This window comes from Neophocaena asiaeorientalis, unplaced genomic scaffold, assembly GCF_003031525.2.
Source record: "Neophocaena asiaeorientalis asiaeorientalis breed wild unplaced genomic scaffold, Neophocaena_asiaeorientalis_V1.1 scaffold62, whole genome shotgun sequence".
Classification (NCBI taxonomy): Eukaryota; Metazoa; Chordata; class Mammalia; order Artiodactyla; family Phocoenidae; genus Neophocaena; species Neophocaena asiaeorientalis.
Genome location: NW_020175191.1, coordinates 7,858,554 through 7,876,799, shown reverse-complemented (window position 1 = coordinate 7,876,799; position 18,246 = coordinate 7,858,554). Strand labels below are relative to the sequence as shown.

At 40.1% G+C, this 18,246-nt stretch overlaps 1 protein-coding gene across 2 annotated transcripts in view; it reads right to left on the bottom strand.

Annotated features, from left to right (window-relative positions):
* PDE4DIP (phosphodiesterase 4D interacting protein) overlaps positions 1 to 18,246 on the bottom strand; it is a 217,252-nt gene that overhangs the window by 107,215 nt on the left and 91,791 nt on the right. The window contains exons 5-8 of one of the 2 annotated variants that reach the window (XM_024764823.1): positions 7,978 to 8,054; positions 5,291 to 5,414; positions 4,980 to 5,155; positions 1,236 to 1,353 (exon numbers count right to left, since the gene is read on the bottom strand). In XM_024764823.1, coding sequence (XP_024620591.1) covers positions 1,236 to 1,353; positions 4,980 to 5,155; positions 5,291 to 5,414; positions 7,978 to 8,054 — 495 coding nt within the window. Of the gene's footprint in view, positions 1 to 1,235; positions 1,354 to 4,975; positions 5,156 to 5,290; positions 5,415 to 7,977; positions 8,055 to 18,246 lie in introns of those variants that run through there. The other variant, XM_024764822.1, reaches the window with a different exon arrangement.

Sequence of the window (18,246 nt, the reverse complement as noted above, 5' to 3'; positions counted from 1 at the left end):
TAATTTTTTTTTTTTTTTTTTTTTTTGCTTATTTGGATTTGCAGACTTTTAGGTAATTGCTATTTATTACTTGAGTAATAAAAAAGCAGTGGATAATGAGAAAAATGAGAAAAAGTCACTGGTTCTAAGCAATTTGATTATGTTGTAAATCATGCCTTTTTCTACATGTTTCTTATTATCATTTGCTATTTTTGTCATGACACAGGAAAGGTGAGGAAACACTGCTTTATACTAATTTTTAGCACTGCTCTTTTTATCCTGATTCCAACCTTTGTATATGTGACCAATAAATTAAGCTGCATATGTTTTGCTTTATCATTGATCTAAGATTTGTAAGAATACCTAGTAATTGTATATGTTGCTTGGGCACAGATACATTCTAGGGTTCCTTCAGAAAGTATGATTTTAGTAAATTAAAAGTTGAATGAAGGAGGGGAGTTCCCTCTGAGGTAGCCTCCAAGAACAACAATAAAGATTAATGCAATAATTTTCACAGCAGTGAGGGTTCTCTCTTCAATATTAAAACCACATTATACGTTCTCTATAGTTATACATCACTAGAGTGGCAGGCAGAATCCTAAGATGGCCCCTGTGACCTCCACCTCCTGGTATCCACACCTTTGTACAATCCTTGAGTGTGGAGAAACCTGTAACTTGCTTCTAACCAATAGAATACAGCAAAGGTGAGGGATATTGCTACATAGTTATGCACTGTTATATGGCAAAAGCGGAGGGGTGTTGCTGCAGATGTAACTAAGGTCCCTACTCAGTTGACTTTAAGTTAACAAAAAGGGATAGTACACTGAGGGGCTTGACTTGATCAGGTGAACCTCTTAAAAGAGTGTCTAGAAGGGATATAAGCAAGAGACTGTCTCTCTCCATGGCTGGCTGTGAAGAAGCAAGCTGCCATAACTTCTACAGTCACACAGAAATATTCTTCCAACAACCTGAGGGAGCTTAGAAGTAGAACCTTCCCTAAGTGAGCCTCTAGCTGAGAAAGCAAGTCCAGCTGACAATTTGATTTCAGACTTGTGAGACCCTGAGCAGAAAACCCAACTAAACCATGCCTGGACTCTTGACCCACAGAAACTGGAATCATAAATGCATGTTGTTTTGAACCACTGAGTTTGTAGTAACTTCTTACACAGCAATAGAAAACTAATACATATAAATGTAAAGTAGGGCTCCTGAAAGCATGAAGCTTTGTGCCTCAGGAAGTACAGCCCAAATCTCACCTGCACTTCCATGTCAGCTGGCTCCTCCAACAGATGTAGCAGTTGTTGCTTCTCTTGAGATAGCTGTTCTGCAAGTTTCTCCTGTGCAGCCAGGCTCTGACTCAGTTCTTCAATTCTTCTGGAGCAAAGAAAAAGTAAGAACAATTATGGCCATGGTACTATTGCTACCTTTATTTTTCAGCCCACTCCAAAGATAGCATGGTCCAGTACAGTAAGTTTTTACCTTTTGAGTCATTGAACTCTTTGAAACTTTTCTTCAGTAAGCCATGTGTTCTCTGCCCCAGTCCCCAAATATATACACAAACGATTTTTTGCTTACATTGTCACAGGTTCAGAGACCTCTTGAAGCCAATCCATGGATCTATAGACCATAGACATAAAATTCTTGGACTAGGAGTCATAAGTTGTAGAGTTTTTAAAATTGTTATTCCATTCAAAAAACAATTATTAGGTAACTGTTATGTATATAACTCAATGCACACTACCAAGTACTGGGAATATAAGGTTGGAAAACACACAACCTCTGCTGTATAGAAACTTAAGTTCTTTTGGTGTGTGTGCCAAGAGTTTGGGAAATGGGGAGACACAGCTATATCAACAGATAGAATATAATAAGTGCTACCACACCAGAGGTATATCCCAAATAGTACACTGAGTGTTGCCATGGAGCTACAGGAGGAAAGATAAAGAAACAATTCATTTGACTTGGAGGAGTCTGGGGGGAAGCTCAGGAGAAGAGATTGTGAAGACTGGGTTATTTTCCAGGCTCAGAAGGAGGAGCTTAAATGAAGGAATGAAGGCATGAAGATATGAGACATATGGGGAAGCATCACTGGAAAGGAAAAGGGGGAAAGGCTGGTGGGAAGAGACAATGGCTGGAGAAGAGACTGGAAATTCAGACTAGAATTCAGTTGTCAAAGACTATGTGTGCTGTGCTGATGCATATAAACCACAGGTTCAACTCGACAGTTATTCATCACCTACTACGTGCAGGGCATATCTTGCTGTTTCTCTGTGTGTAAGTCTTTGAGCACTAGAGATACCTGTCCTAGGAAATGTGCCGGTACTAGATGAAATGTTTCCGATTGTGCTTATTAATCCTGTGTATGTAAGATAGTGAGAGCACCTTGGCAGGAAAATAATTTGGCAGAAGGTGAAGGGTATCAGAAAGTCAAGTAGGAATCTCTTAAATTAAGGTATGAGGATTAGCTAAGATTTGGGGATCAGAAAGAACTTTAAAAACTTTATACAAATGCAAGCTATAATGATAATTATGATGATGAATGTGGACTCCATATCAACTTCCCCACAGTATCTGTGCTAGAATGTCTCTACTTTTCTCAAGTTCATACCTCATTCATCCCTTTGACCCTCAGTCTCTACAGATAATCTAGTCTCCTACTTTACAAAGCTATTCAAGGCCATCTGATATGAACTCCCTCAATTTACTTGTCAGGTATGCATTTGTTTCTTTTTTCTTTTTTTGGTTTGACAAGCATTTATTGGACTGAGACAGTCTCAGGGAACCTAGCAGGGAAGATCTGAAGAAAATACAACACCACACAGAGAACTGTACACTAATGGATGTGCATATGAAACAAAACAATAGGGCTTCCCTGGTGGCGCAGTGGTTGAGAGTCCACCTGCCAATGCAGGGGACACGGGTTCGAGTCCTGGTCTGGGAAGATCCCACATGCCGCGGAGCAACTAGCCCTGTGAGCCACAATTACTGAGCCTGCGCGTCTGGAGCCTGTGCTCCGCAACAAGAGACGCCGCGATAGTGAGAGGCCCGCGCATCGTGATGAGGAGTGGCCCCCGCTTGCCACAACTGAGAAAGCCCTTGCACAGAAACGAAGAGCCAACACAGCCATAAAAAAAAAAAAAAAAAAAAGGCAAAATTCCTTTAAAAAAAGAGAAAAAACAATATAAAGACTTAATTCTGCTGTCGCAAAAGCCTTCACAGAAGTAACCATTGATGCCTTAGTGAGTTCTGAAGAATGAATTAGGAGCTCACCAGGAAGGGAAAACACACATTTCCCACAGAAGGAATAGCATGAACAAACTTCTGGGGACCTGACATAGCACAGTATGCTTCTGGAGGCGCTGTGCCTTTAGGGTTTTGATTCCAGCAGTGCCTGAAGCCATGTTACATAACTCTCTAAATGCCAATTTCTTCATTTATAAAGTATAATAATCCCTATCTCATGGGATTGTTAACTTTATGAGAGAATTAAACTTTATGGGAGAATTAAACAAGAATGTTAAGTGCTCAGCTCAGCTGTACAGCAAGAGCCCAACAAACCTTAGTCATCATTATTATTACTAGTCTGGCATCAGTGATATATGAAGGGGTCATGGTAGGGATGAGTCTGGGGGAAATCAGGGGTCAAATCATAACAAGCTTTATGGGCTTCCCTGGTGGCGCAGTGGTTGAGAGTCCACCTGCCGATGCAGGGGACACGGGTTCGTGTCCCGGTCCGGGAAGATCCCACATGCTGCGGAGCGGCTGGGCCCGTGAGCCATGGCCACTGAGCCTGCGCGTCCGGAGCCTGTGCTCCGCAGCGGGAGAGGCCACAACAGTGAGAGGCCCGTGTACCGGAAAAAAAAAAAAAAATCATAACAGCCTTTGATGGCCACACTAAGAACAGATTTTATCTCCTAAAGATCTTGGAGAACTTTCTAAATTGCTCTGCAATAATACGATCAGATTTGTGTCTCAAAAAGATCACATTGGTCACTGCGCGTACCTTGTGTGTTTTTCACCTATTCAGTTAAAAACCACTTAAGGCTTTTTATGCCACCATAGTATCATGCATTGAAGAGGCTAAATTATTTGTCAGTTTCATATTGTTGAATTTCCCACTTCAAAGCTGCTCTGAATTGTTAGATTGGGATGAAATGCAGAGGGTAGAACCAGAAGTAAAGAGAACAGTTAGGAAGTTGCTGCAGTAACCAAGACACAGTGGTGGCCTCAACAAATTCCCACTTACTTTATGAGAAAATTCAAGTTCCTTACTATATACAAAGCCAGCACAATCAGACCCCCTATTCCCAATACAGCTTATCTCTCATTAGTCTTCCCCAGACCCTCTGCTCTGGTTACATAGCACTAATTACACATCCTGAAATATGCCCTTCCCTGTATCTCCCCTCAATGGTGTCTCCTCCTGTACAGGACACTCCCCCATGCCACTCACCTCCTACACTCTTTCTTCTAACTCCTATTCACTCATCAAAACTCACCTCAGATTTCACCTCCTTCAGGACACTTTCAATGGCACCTTGCTCTTTTAGTCTGGAATAGATGACAATTCTATACGCCCCAGAGCATCCCATGTTACTTCTATCAGAGAACTTATTAAAATTGTGTAACGTGTGTCTTGATGACAGGAAGTGGGTCTTTCATCTCTGTAACCTGAGTGCTTAGCCCAGTGTCTGGCATATAGCTGGTGCTCAGTAAATGTGAATAAGTGAATCCATGTCTCTTGTTTGCTACCATTTGACCATTGTTCTACTTATACCTACTTAAGTCTCCTGATTGCCAACTAGTCAGTTCTGTTAATGGATACCATTAAAGACACAACCCTAAAAAGAGATTTCTTTACTTGCGGGAACCATAAAGTCTTGGTAATGGTGAAGGTCCACCGTAAGTCATTCAAAGGGAACAGTGCAGCTGCTATATACTCACACAGGCTTGAGAACAGGCAAAAGACAAATGGCAAATAGAGCACCAAAAGCACCTACTTGTCCCTTTGGGCCAGGGCCTCAGTGTATTGGTTGGGCTTGACCCGGTTTCCTGGTACATCTTCCCTGTCCTTGGTGACTCCCTTCAGTTTCTCTGAGAGCTCCAGGTTACACTCTTTCTCTGCTTCCACCAGAGCCGCCATCCGTGCGGCTTCATTTTTTGCTAGCCTGGATTCCTGCAAAAAGAGCGAGAAAAGAACAAAACCTGAAAGGCCGCAAACATGGGTACTTTAGGGAGGGAAAAGGTGAATGCCAGGAGGCAGAGCAGTCGGAAAAGAGGTAAAAGGGGACCCCTAGCCGTGGATACTCACCTCCTGCAGAAGCTGGATCTTATTCTCCAGGAGCTCGTAAACATGCTCCGTCTCCTGCTGTCTCTCCTCAAACTGGCGCCGGAGCTCAGCTTCATTATGGCTGTTGAGATTCTCCACATCAGTGCTAAAACCAGAGCAATGGCCAGTCAGAGCCAGTCATATAATTTAGCAAGTGGACCCATTAAGGCTGTTTCAGTAATTCAGAGTCCCATTGATGAGAATAAAAATGAAGTATTTTTTTTCTCTGCAATTACTTGTGGAACTGCTCTTTCCAACTTTTCAGATAATCTTTTAGGAACTCTGATTTGTGTTGCTTGCCAATCAGAATACACCTGACTCCCTAGAGGCTTGCTTCATTACTGCTATACCTTCAAGAGAAGAATCTTGCATATGAAAGGCAGATAGTCATCAGATGGTTTAGAACTCAGCATCCATGTTCACCATCATCTGTCCCCGGACTTTCCCATTAAGACTGCTCTCCCAGAGTGCTTTGCTAGTTCCCTGCTTGTCTTGCTCTTTGAATTTAGAGTGTTCCTTCCATTTAGGTTGCTGGAATAGAATATCTATTTGGACAGCCACAGAAATGCTTTTCTCCTTTACAGCCAGTAACCTGTAGACTGTCCTGAATCTGGGCTACCTACCCAGAGTTCTATCCAGTTTTCCCACAGTCCCATGCAGAAAGCAGACGTTTAATCTATGGAAGCTCAGGGTTCTGGTCCAGCTCTGCTTCTCTGATGTCCTTAGGAATGAATGCCCAGGCGCTAGCATGAAGCGGGTAAGGTGTCACCAGCTTATTTATAGCTAACAACAGCTGCCTTTGGATGTCTGAGGATTAGAAATTTGGGGGCAGTATCAGGTGCTGAATGATCTTAATTCCGGTTTGTTTTTATTCTTGTTTTAAGCCGTTTGTTGAGAACCATGGACAATCTTCTTGTTCTCAGGGCAGAGAACGATATTGAACCTTCATAGGCTCATGATAAATCAAATACTACTGCTCTATCCAAGCCCAGTAGTATTTTAATATTTGGCCCAGAAGGTTGTGCCCACGGTGACCAAATGGAACTTCCCTAAAGATTATAGAATTCCTTGCTCGATACCGGACACTACTCAGCACTGTCCCAGAGACTATATTTATCTTGAGTTCCCATGTCATTATGCAGCCTTTTGGTGGTAGAAGGGCCTTTGTTGTACAAGGGACACAAGTCAAGAGAATAACCTAAGACCCTTAAATAGACCTCAGGAATCATCAACTTTGACTCCATATTCTTTGATAAATGCAATAGACAACAGCTAACTACAATGTCTTGAGATTGGAAGTTATACATTTTCTGAGTAAGTCAGCCAGGAATGCCTGATTTAATAGGCTACAGCTGTTGTGAAGGCAGAAGAGCCTTGGACATGATGCCAGAAGATGGGGGCTCTGCCACTCATTTGAGAAGACTTTAACACTCTGTACCTTAGTTTTCTCATTGCTAAAAATAGGATAATGCCTCCTAATTAAAAACTGAAACGACATAATTTTTTTAAAAAAGCACTACATAAAACTTGTAACTCAATTGTTATTATAAATTTTCCTAAAATCTATTAGTTCACTTAATGCCTTAGTAAGTATTGAGTAATTCCAGCATACTGCGTATGGTTGAGTCTGGTTTGAGTATTCTGATGTTGTTGGACTATCATTCTAAGCATCAAGAAATATTGTGGAGATAGAAGGAACGCCAGATCAGATTGGATGTGTACTGATCCTAGGATACAATCTGAAAATTATTTTTAGTAACAATTTCAATAGTACTTGTCAATTAAAACTAAGGTTTTTTAATTATAAAAACTGTAAATTATAAAAGTAACCATCTTAACAATACAGAAGGTATAGAAAGAAAAAAAAATGAAGTCTTCTCCCCATCACAAACTCTACTCTCACTCCCCTGATACAGGCAATGTTAAAGAGTTTGGTATGTAACCCTGCAGTTTTTTTCTATTCATATTCAAGCAAACACATGTACACATAGATTGTCTTTACCCAAAGGGGCTTATACGCTAAATATCATGCAGTACTTTCCCCCCTTACTTAGTCTATCAGGGACTTCCCACCAGGATAATAATATAGAGCTAACTCATTCCTTTTAATGACTACATAATATTCCACAGTATGTTTATATCAAAATGTTTTCAACCATTGCCCTATTGATGTATAGTTGTTCCTAGTTTTTGTTTTTTGCCATTACAAATAATGATGCAGTTAATATCCTTATACATTTATCCTTTCATACTCTTGCTTTTATTTATAAGGAATAGATTCCTTATAGGAATTATTTGATCAAGGGAAATGCTCATTTTTTATTTTGATAGGTAGTACCACATTCCAAAAATGTTATCACGATTCACACTCTCACCAGCGCTATATGAGGGTGCCCATTTCCGCCAAACTCTATGTCAGCCCTGGATGTTATTAGCAGATTACTGACAGGGAAGTTTATAAGCTTAGGTCTGATGAATTTACCAATCTATGTCAACATCTCTCAGACTTATTGGAGCCCAAGGAAAGAAAAGCACATTGTTCCAGTTTCTTAACTGGATGCAGCATTCAAACGCCAGAGTTAAGGAATTTGGTTCCAAATCTATTGCTCTCAGTTAATGAGCCAGACTGGAAAGGACCAAGAGCTCAACTAGTTCAAACTGCAACTCACCATGTTTTATCCAGATGCTGTTTCTTGTCCTGGAGTTCTCGTTTCAGGCTCTCTACTTCAACCTTCAACTCGATGTTCTGAAAAGTACACAGGCATTAATCGTCATTAACTGCCACAGACCCTCTATCAGACAGAGAAAGACAAATATGATATCACTTTTATGTAGACTCTAAAATATGATACAAATGAAATTATTTACAAAACAGAAACAGACTCACAGACGTAGAAAACTTATGGTTACCACAGGGGAAAGGCTGGGGGGGGTGCGGGGAGAGAAAAATTGAGTATGGGATTAACAAATCCACACTACTGTATATAAAATAAACAACAAGGATTTACTGTATAGCACAGGGAACTATATTCAATATCTTGTAATAACCTGTAATGGAAAGGAATCTGAAAAAGAATATATATATTATATATATATATATACACACCTGAATCACTTTATACCTGAAATTTATGCAATATTGTAAATCAACTACAGTTCAATTTTTTTTTAAGTGTTCACTGTTATTACTTATAAAAACAACAGTTTTCCCTCCCTGACTAGGATAGCTGAAGTTCTCAGTCATAATCACATATTACATTAATCATATGTCATAGAAAGGAAAGAAAATTATTACACCAAAGGTGGGATATCCTAGGCAATCTGATCTGAACATTCTTCACGCTAGCTTTATTCTTCTACATAACTAGAAAAGAGAAATGAAAAGGATGGAAAGAAAAAAAAAGAGAAAAAATATAGTTACTTCTCTAGGCTTTAGCACTATGTCTATTCAAGCAAATAGACGATAAAGTTTACAAGTCTCACAGAGAACTGCTAAAACAGTTTCATCCCACAAGGTTAGATCCTAAATCTTATGATCAATTATTCTGGTGGATCAAGGTAATTTCATGGGCATTACAAAATCTACCACTTGGAAATGCAAGTACATTCCAATTTACAGCATTAAATTCTAACCCTCTCTACCCTCTTTCTGCAGAAAAATCACCGCATAGTTAATCACGTTTCTCCATTCTCCGTTAGTAAATACACAAATTGTTAAATTCCAAGAATAGCTGAAGTGGATCCACAATTAACTGCAGTTGCTTAGCTTATCAGCTCTTTGTCAAGATATCCAAGGAAATGCATGTACTCAAGAGAGGGTGGCTGGCGGGGCGAGAGCACCTTTCTCTCCTTCTACTCTCCAGAAGAATATCCACCCACCTAACCCAAGGAAAAGTTCCAATGATGAAGCTGAACTTAAATGATAAGCAATACGATAAACTTTCATTATGATATCAGTACCTAGAACTAGAGGACTGGGCTAACAATGAGTTATAGATTAACTGTGTTTAATCAGATTTTCTCTGTGTTGGTAGCTTGTTTTGTTTCAGGACACATCACTTGAACAGAGTCTTAATGCCAATCCATGTTAAACACAGGATTCTCCTGAATTGATTTCCACCCTGGTGTGTACTGCAAAGTTCAATATAGAATTGGGTTAAAAGAAACCAGTAACCAATTACCTGATTCCTTTTCAAGGATTCATTTTTTTTTTAAGACTCTATCCTTTTATTTAACATGCCATAACTTCTTTCCTCCCTTCCAGTTTTATTGGGATATAACTGACACACAGCACTGTGTAAGTTAAAAGTGTTCAGCATAAAGATTTGACTTATGTACACCATGAAATGATTACCATAATAAGTTTAGTGAACATCATCACCCCATATAAATACAACATGAAGGAAATAGAAAAAAAAATTTTTTCCAAGGCTTCGATTTTAACTCTGTAAATTGATCTACTGCTCATATAATCCACAATGTGCCTATCCCTTTTAAAAATAGAGATTTTCAAAATTTTGTCCCAGCAGAAGCTGTGACACCGGGAATAATAAAAAAACGAAACAAAATAAAACTGCTTTTTTAAAAAAATCAAAAGAGAAACGGTTTTGCCTGACCACCTTAAGAAAAAAAAAAGATCTTAACGCAAAATGTATCAGCCCTTTCATCATTAGATTAGAAGCATTATTACCCATTATATTGACTAGATCAATAGTTTGCAATACTGTGTCCCACCAGTATTCTATTCCACAAGGCACTTCTAGGAATGGGAGAGGGAGAAGTTTAAATTAAAGAAGTGTGGTCACAGCCAGGGAATGTTAAAGGGTCTGCTCTGACTCTTGCAGACCCTGACTCTTGCAGACCCCTCTCCTCCACCGTTAACAGCACTCTTAATGTGGAAAGGGACTTATCAGGTCTTGTGAGGAATAATGAAGAGGTCTGACACTTGTTTCTTGTACTCAGTATGCCTGCAGTCCAGTTGAGAGGAGCAAAATTCTGAGGTATGGATTTAAAATGCTAAAGGTGATCCCTGATGAGGAAGTTTAGGATATAGCCTAACCCAGGGAAGGTTTAATGTGTGAGATATACAAGGGTAGAGAAGGTCACTGTACATAAGGAAATATGGTATTAAGCTAGAAATTTCTCTACAGTCCATTCAGGAGCTCACTTATTTCAAGCACAGATATCTGATACAGCAAAATTCTAGAATAATTTTTAAAATTTTATCTATGGATAAACAAAATGGAATGTTATTTGGCCATCAAAAGGAATAATAGATGCTACAACATGGCTGAACCTTGAAAACATTATGATAAGTAAAAGAAGTCAGTCACAGAAACCACACATTGTATGATGCCATTTATATGCCAGAATAGGCAAAGCCAGAGAAACAAAGTAGATAGGTGGCTGACTAGGGCTGGGGGGAGAGGGGGAGTGGGAAGTGATGGTTAATGGGTTGGGTTGGGGGTTTCTTTGTGGAGTGATGAAAACGTTCTAAAACTGATTGCTATGATATTTGCACAACTCTGTGAATATTCTAGAAACACTGATGTGTACATTGTACACTTTAAATGAGTGAGTTTGTATTGGTATGTGAATTTTATTTCAATTAAATTATAAAAAAATGTTTTAAAAAGCCCTAGGAAGTTATAGTGGTTATAATTAAATGATAACAATGATTACATATTGCATATCACACAGGCAGTTAGAACAGTGTCCAGCACCTAGGGAACATCATTATTATATCTGAACTAAAGAGCAAAACTATACATTGCCTTCAAGCATCTCTAACAGAAGTTAGCACCGGGTATTTCAAAATCTCTTTCCAATCTTGCCCCTCCTCTCCAGCCCCCATGGTTACCACCCTATGAGGTACTCCTTCCTTATCACTGGGATCAGAGTGAACAGTCTCCAAACTGATCTCCCCAACCTCAGTCTCTCCACCATTTAAATTTTTCCTAAAGCATATTTCTGATTAGTTTACTCAGAAAGCTTTTCATGGTTTTTAATCGCACAGCAATTAAATTTTACACTACTCAGGGTGAAAATGGAGTCTACTCAAAATTTGACCTCAACTTACCTATCCGGCCTTATCTGCCATCACACTCCACCAATCTCCCCCACTAAAAGTCATTTCTTATGCCTCTGATTTTTCACAACTATCATTCTTTTTGTACTTCAATACTGACACACTAAATAATGCTATGTCTTTCTACCTGCCCTTTTACACTTTTGAATTACAGACTCCCTTGGGACAGAGAAAAATGACGGTGTGGTGGAACTAGCCAGGTGTGCTGGTTGTCAGCTTGTGCCTTTTGGCTTTGCGATGTCGGGACATGGGTTTCAGGAGAGCAGACCTAGAAAGGCAGAAATCCATTTCTGCCACTTACTAACTGGGTGACCTTTTTTGTGTAAGTTATTTAACCTCTTAGAACATAACTTCCTCATCAATAAAAAGGGATTAAAAAAATTACCTTGAGCGGTGTAGTGAGGGGTAAATGAAATAACCTAAGCACCCAGCATAATGCCTGACTCAAATATCTAGCAGCTGTGACTAACTTGAGGCCCTCAGTGTTTTGCAACTTCGTGTGTAGTAAATGCACTGAATGAGTGAACCAACCAACCGACAGGAGCAGATACACCTAGGCAGAAGTGGAATGACAATATGTTTGTTGAAGAAAAAAGGGATTGGCTAATGCTGTGTGATTATACAGAAAAACTTTTCATCTGAAGCCTTTAAAAGACCTTCTCTGTTTTAAATTGTGAATATTCCCTAAGAGGTATATTATTAACCCATTGAAGATAAAAGGTTGCTAAATCTGAGGCAGGAAAAGGAAAAATAACTTGCCGCAGGACAACTCAAGTCACTAGTAGAATTCCAAATACTGCTTAGAATTCCAGCCTCCTCTTCTACCTTTCATCCTCCCCCATAAAAGGGCATTCTACTCTTGGGCCTAGTCTACACTGAGACTCAGAGTTACTAATTAAGATCTCCAGACCTTAAAATGGACGTTTTAGAGAGAAAGGTGAGCACGGACCAAGCATTAGATGGTATAAGAAATTATCTTAAATTGGTACAGCCACTATGGAGAACAGTGTGGAGGTTCCTTAAAAAACAAAAAATAGAGCTACCATATGACCCAGCAATCCCACTCCTGGGCATATATCCAGAGAAAAACAGACTTCAAAAAGAAACACGCACCCCATTGTTCACAGCAGCACTATTTACAATAATCAAGACATGGAAGCAACCTAAATGTCCATCAACAGAGGACTGGATAAAGATGTGGTACATATGTACAATGGAATGTTATTTAGCCATTAAAAAGAATGAAATAATGCCGTTTGCAGCAACATGGATGGACCTAGAGATTATCATACTAAGTGAAGTAGTCAGACAAAGACAAATATGATATATCACTTATATGTGGAATCTAAAAAATGATAGAAATGGGATTAACATATACACACTACTGTATATAAAATAGATAATCAACAAGGACCTACTGTATAGCACAGGAAACTCTACTCAATACTCTGTAATAACCTATATGGGAAAAGTATATGTATATGTATGACTAAATAACTTTGCTGTACACCTGAAACTAACACAACACTGTAAATTAACTATACTCCAATATGAAATATAAATTTTTTAAATAAAAAAAGACTATTATTACATTTAAAAAAAGAAAATTATCTTTAAGTTTTTGGGTACAATAATGTTATTATGGTTATGGTTAAAAACAAAGACCTTATTGGTTAGAGGTGCGTTCGGATGTCTGTCCAGATGCAGGTCTGTGGTGTCTGAGAGTTGCTGTGAGGAGAAGGGGGGACAGAGGCAGCAGAATGCTGGTAGCTGTTGAAGCTGGGTGACAGGTACACAGGTCCCCAGTACTCGGGACAGGTACATGGGAGGCACTGTTCTCTTTATCTTTGTCTACTTTTGAAAAATTTCCTAATGAAAAGTTAGAAAGGGCATTTTCATCACAAAAAGGTAGATATCCACATTCTTTTTTAATTTTTTCCTTTTCACCTCTGGAATTCCCTAAACTATGGTCACAGATAGCAAAGAACGTTTGGCTCCCTACGGCAGCTCCTTTCAGCCACCAGACTTACATAAAACAGTGGTGCTGAGTCCGTTTCCCAATACTGAGGGATAAAGAAAATAAACCTGCCTCTTAAATCTGGGGGACTCAGAATACAACTGGGTCATAGGGAGGAAGGAAGATCTGCAGAATTAAACTACAAACAAGATTCTTTTAGAGAGGAATCTGTGATTTCTTTAACTGGGCAGTCGGAGCTAATAAAATCACAATTCTCTCACTTCACCTCCTACCCTCTTCCAGTCTCCTTCAACTCTCACATTGCCTCACACACCCTCTTCTTCTCCCTCCCCTCCCCCCCTCACTTTACCCAGCTGGAACTGCACCCTTCTGGTCTGACACTGCACTGCGATGACATCAGTCATTATCCAATGGCTATCTTTTCTGAAAACCAGAGTTCTGAGTGATAGTACTTTATGGCAAGATACTTTCCAAGACACCGCTGGCCTTTGGTGGGGCCACCCTCTTCACCTCTAAACTAAGGGCTACTGCTGATTGAGAAATCAATCATGTAAGTACCCTTGGATGCCACCAAGGCTTTGCCTCAGTTGCTCTTAGCCTGTGATGCCTTCTCTCTTCTTTCTTTTTATTATTATTATCATTATTATTTTTTGGCTGCTTTGGGTCTTTGTTGCTGTGCGCAGGTTTTCTCTAGTTGGCTTCAGTAGTTGTGGCACGAGGGCTCAGTAGTTGTGGCTTGCAGGCTCTAGAGCACAGGCTCAGTAGTTGTGGCGCACGGGCTTAGTTGCCCTGCAGTATGTGGGATCCTGCCGGACAAGGGATCGAACCCGTGTCCCCTGCATCGGCAGGCGGATTCTTAACCACTACGCTACCAGGGAACTCCCTCTCTTCTTTCTAAAACTGTTCTTCATTAGGGTTCAGTTCAAACACCCCCCCACTCCCCCTTCCAGGAAACCTTCCCTAATCCCCTAGTCAGAACTTAATAATTCATTTCTCTTCACTTCCACTGCTTACAACTAAGATGACTATAATTTAGCATCCATACTGGGACTCTTCTGAAAGTGAAAAGAGGCACTATCACAAATATACCAGGACAACTGGCAAAATCAGGTCTGTCCTGAGTAAATCAGGATTCGGTCATCTGACATCTATCTCTAGTATAGCACTCGATTCACTCTGCTTCGATTAGTTATTTTAAATGTCTGGCTTCCCTTCTAGGTTTTAATATCTGGAAAAGTACTTTGCCCTCATTAGCTCTCCATATATGTTTATGGAATAAACACTTTACCATTTGTCTTGAATTGCTAACTTACTTTTTTGTTTTGGTATTTAACTTCGTGTGTGTGTGTGTGTGTGTGTGTGTGTGTGTGTGTGTGTGTGTTTCAACTGATCTTCAAGCACTTTTGATGACAAGGATTATGTCTTACTTTTTATCTCATAGTTTGCTGCTGGGGGAAGAGTACTCAAAAAAAAAAAAAAAAACCTTGACAGCATAGCAGTATACATTCATTGATAACATCAGCAAGTAACTATGCACTGGAGATTAAAGCTTGCCAGAACCAAAGTGCTTGTCGGTGTGATAAGACATGAATTAGGGTCAGTGAGTGAAGGAAGTGGGTACTGCAGCTTTGTAAGACAGTATGAAACAAGCCAGAGAAAAGCAGGCCTTCCATGGAAGAGTTTTTTTTTTTTTAACTTTTCCTTTTATATTGGAGTATAGCTGATTAACAAGGTTGTAATAGTATCAGCTGCATATCAAAGAGACTCAGCCGTACATATATATGTCTCCACTCTCCCCCAAACTCCCCTCCCATCCAGGCTGCCATATAACATTGAGCAGAGTTCTCTGTGCTATAGAGTAGGTCCTCGTTGGTTATCATGGAAGAGTTTTTACTTGGGACAAAAATAAATATGGACAGATCTTACTCTGAATCAGTTCTGTAGACTAAAGGAATTCAAAAAGAAATAGTTTAATAGAAGGAAGAGCCTCAAACTCTTGTGAGGAGATCCTCTTATAATTCCTGATTATTAACCCAAAATGAAAAGTCACTCTAGTGGATGGATTTTATTTTAAAATGTTTTCTTTTCTTTTTAGAACCATATCCTTTCTAGGAAAAGTGTAGTTCAGAAATATTTTTGTTCACAGTGAATTTCTTTTCCAGACTTCTCTGAAACCACTGGGGCAAAGCATTAGCTCTATAAAACAGGGCGAAGTACTGAATATTTTCATAAGGGGTTCTTCTATCTGTCCTGAACAAGGGGCAAGGGTTTGGCCACTATACAATCCCTGGAAACACATTTTAGTAGCTTCCAAGTGAGTTGTTTTGTAGATGAGATTTCTTTTCATTCACCTAGTTTTAAAGCAAAACTAAGACCCTAGAGGGTCTAACTATTGGGCTCTGTCATTAACTGTGTGACCTTAGACTAGTCACTCCCAGAGCTTTGTTTTTATACAGTCAATTAATTTGAATCAGAGCCTCTCTCTCTTGCCCATAAGAATTATAATACCACCTGCATTGTTTATCTTCTCTGTTGATGTAAGACATCTAGCCAGAAGGTGTTCAAATGCAAATCATAAAAGTCCTCAGACCCTCAGGTGGAGGAAAGACCTTATTCAGAGGTGCAGCCCCTGCCTGTCTACAGATTCCAGGTTCACTGTCATCCACTAGTGCAATCAAGCCCCAAATTAGACACATAGGTTGCCCCAACATGTGACAAGAATAGTTCATTGCCAGGGAAAGGATAGCAGGGCAGTGTCCCCAGCCTCCGTAAGCAGAAGACTACAAGGCCAGGCACTCTCCTGCCAGTGACTGCTTTAGTGTCCAGTTCCCCAAAGAAATGGAAAAAAACCAAGTGGAAAGTTTCTGTTTATACAATACAAAATATAAGGATCTACATCCGGATGGCAGAACTCCTCTGTTCAGGCCACTCTTTCAAGCCCAAACCACGTTAGTCCTTAGTAGAGGCCTGAAAACAATACCAATTCCTTCCCAGCTCAGTTTACCTTGATGAGACAAACACAGACACCCACCTCTGAGTAAGCACTGAGGCTGTGGATGAGTTCTAAGGTGGCCAGATATTTGGACAGACACAGCCAGGGCTCACGTGTGTGTGTGTGTGTGTGTGTGTGTGTGTGTGTGTGTGTGTGTGAGAGAGAGAGAGAGAGAGACAGACAGACAGACAGAAAGGGTACTCACTGGGCAGAAGACAGGTAGCTAACTTGTGAGATGGGAGCATTTATTTATTCACTTTTTTAAAATCAAATATTTATTGAGCATCTCCTTTGGATATGTAAGGCACTCTAATAAGTATTAAAAAGAGCAAGGCAGACACAATCACAGTCCTCAGGGAATTTACAGCCTATGGGGGCAATTAAACAGATAATTATAGTAGAATGTGATAAACAAAAGAGACCCAGAATCAAATAGCTGCATGGAAATACACACAGGTGGTAGATATAAATAGTAGCAGATACATAAATCAATGCAAGTCCACCCTATAACTCCTGGCTTTAGCCTCCAAAATAACATTCCTAGACCCAACTCAACATGTGTTATACCTTGGGTTGCCCTTCCTCTCAGCTCCCTGGTTCTAATCTTTTAAGGGAGGAGGAATATAAATCTGAAACTACAGAGCTGCCAAGGGAAAACAAAGAATCTTGTACTTAGGGCAGCAGTACGGTGAAGAGCATAGACTTTAGAACTAAACTGGCCTGGATTCAAATACTTACTATCACATTCTGTTAGGCTGAATCATATGAAAGTGCAGATATTCAACCATTTTTCACAGTTCCACATAATTCATCCTCTATATCCTAGAAGTAAGTCACTTAACCTAAGTTGTAGTTCCTTCAGGTGCTTACAATCACTACCTTTCAAGGATACTGTGGAAATTAAAGGAAAGGATGTAAATGAAAATACCTGACACATAGTAGGTGTTCAATAAACATTAGTTTCCTCAAAAGTAGTAAGATGTATGAATCACAAGCAGAGATCGGTATTTCTGGTCAACCTTGAGTTTAGGAACCCAAGAAAGATAGATTAAAATGAGGTTAAATGATAAAATGATTAACTAAAAGCTTTGGGTTTTGACGGTGTGGGAGGCTGTGATTTGGGAGGGGGGCAGGGGACATAGGAGAATTTTCTGTACCTTCTGTTCAATTTTGCTGCAAACCTAAAACTGCCCTAAAAAGTAAAGTCCATTTAAAAACATGGGGAAAAATATGAGCTGTCTTGGGCATTTTTTATTTACACTCTGAGCTCAGAGGTCCCAATATACGCACTGCCTTGGTGTTCACAATGCTCAACTTAAACCCTTCTTAGTCACTCTGTTAAAATCTTGGTCGAGTCCCAAAAGCCTCTGTTGATCTGGCCCAACTGAGCTGGCAAGTGAGAAAACATCCATATAAATACCAGTGATCTCAGTGATTCTCTCCCTGTCCCCAGCACATTCCTTAGCAGGACGAATCTCTCTCACTTGGCTGGAGCCTCTCTGTTCATAAATAGGACTGGCTGGGCTTAATTTAGACAAGTGCAGGCCTCTTATGAAAGTCAGGGGTGAGGCTGGAGCCCCTACAATCCCAGGACACCTTGTGTGGAGACAGGAACCCGGCCCCACTGAAGGGGCTATAAAAGGGATGCTCAGAATGATTTGTTTTCCTCAGCTATTTAGAAACTGGAGTTCAGGGGAACCATCCTGTGCTTTCCTTAACCTCCCTTTGGGTAGCAGGGATAGAATTGGGAATTATAAAGTATAAAAATTATATTAATTTTAGGGTCTTCCCTGGTGGCGCAGTGGTTGAGAGTCCGCCTGCCGATGCAGGGGATGCGGGTTCGTGCCCGGGAAGATCCCACAGGCTGCGGAGCGGCTGGG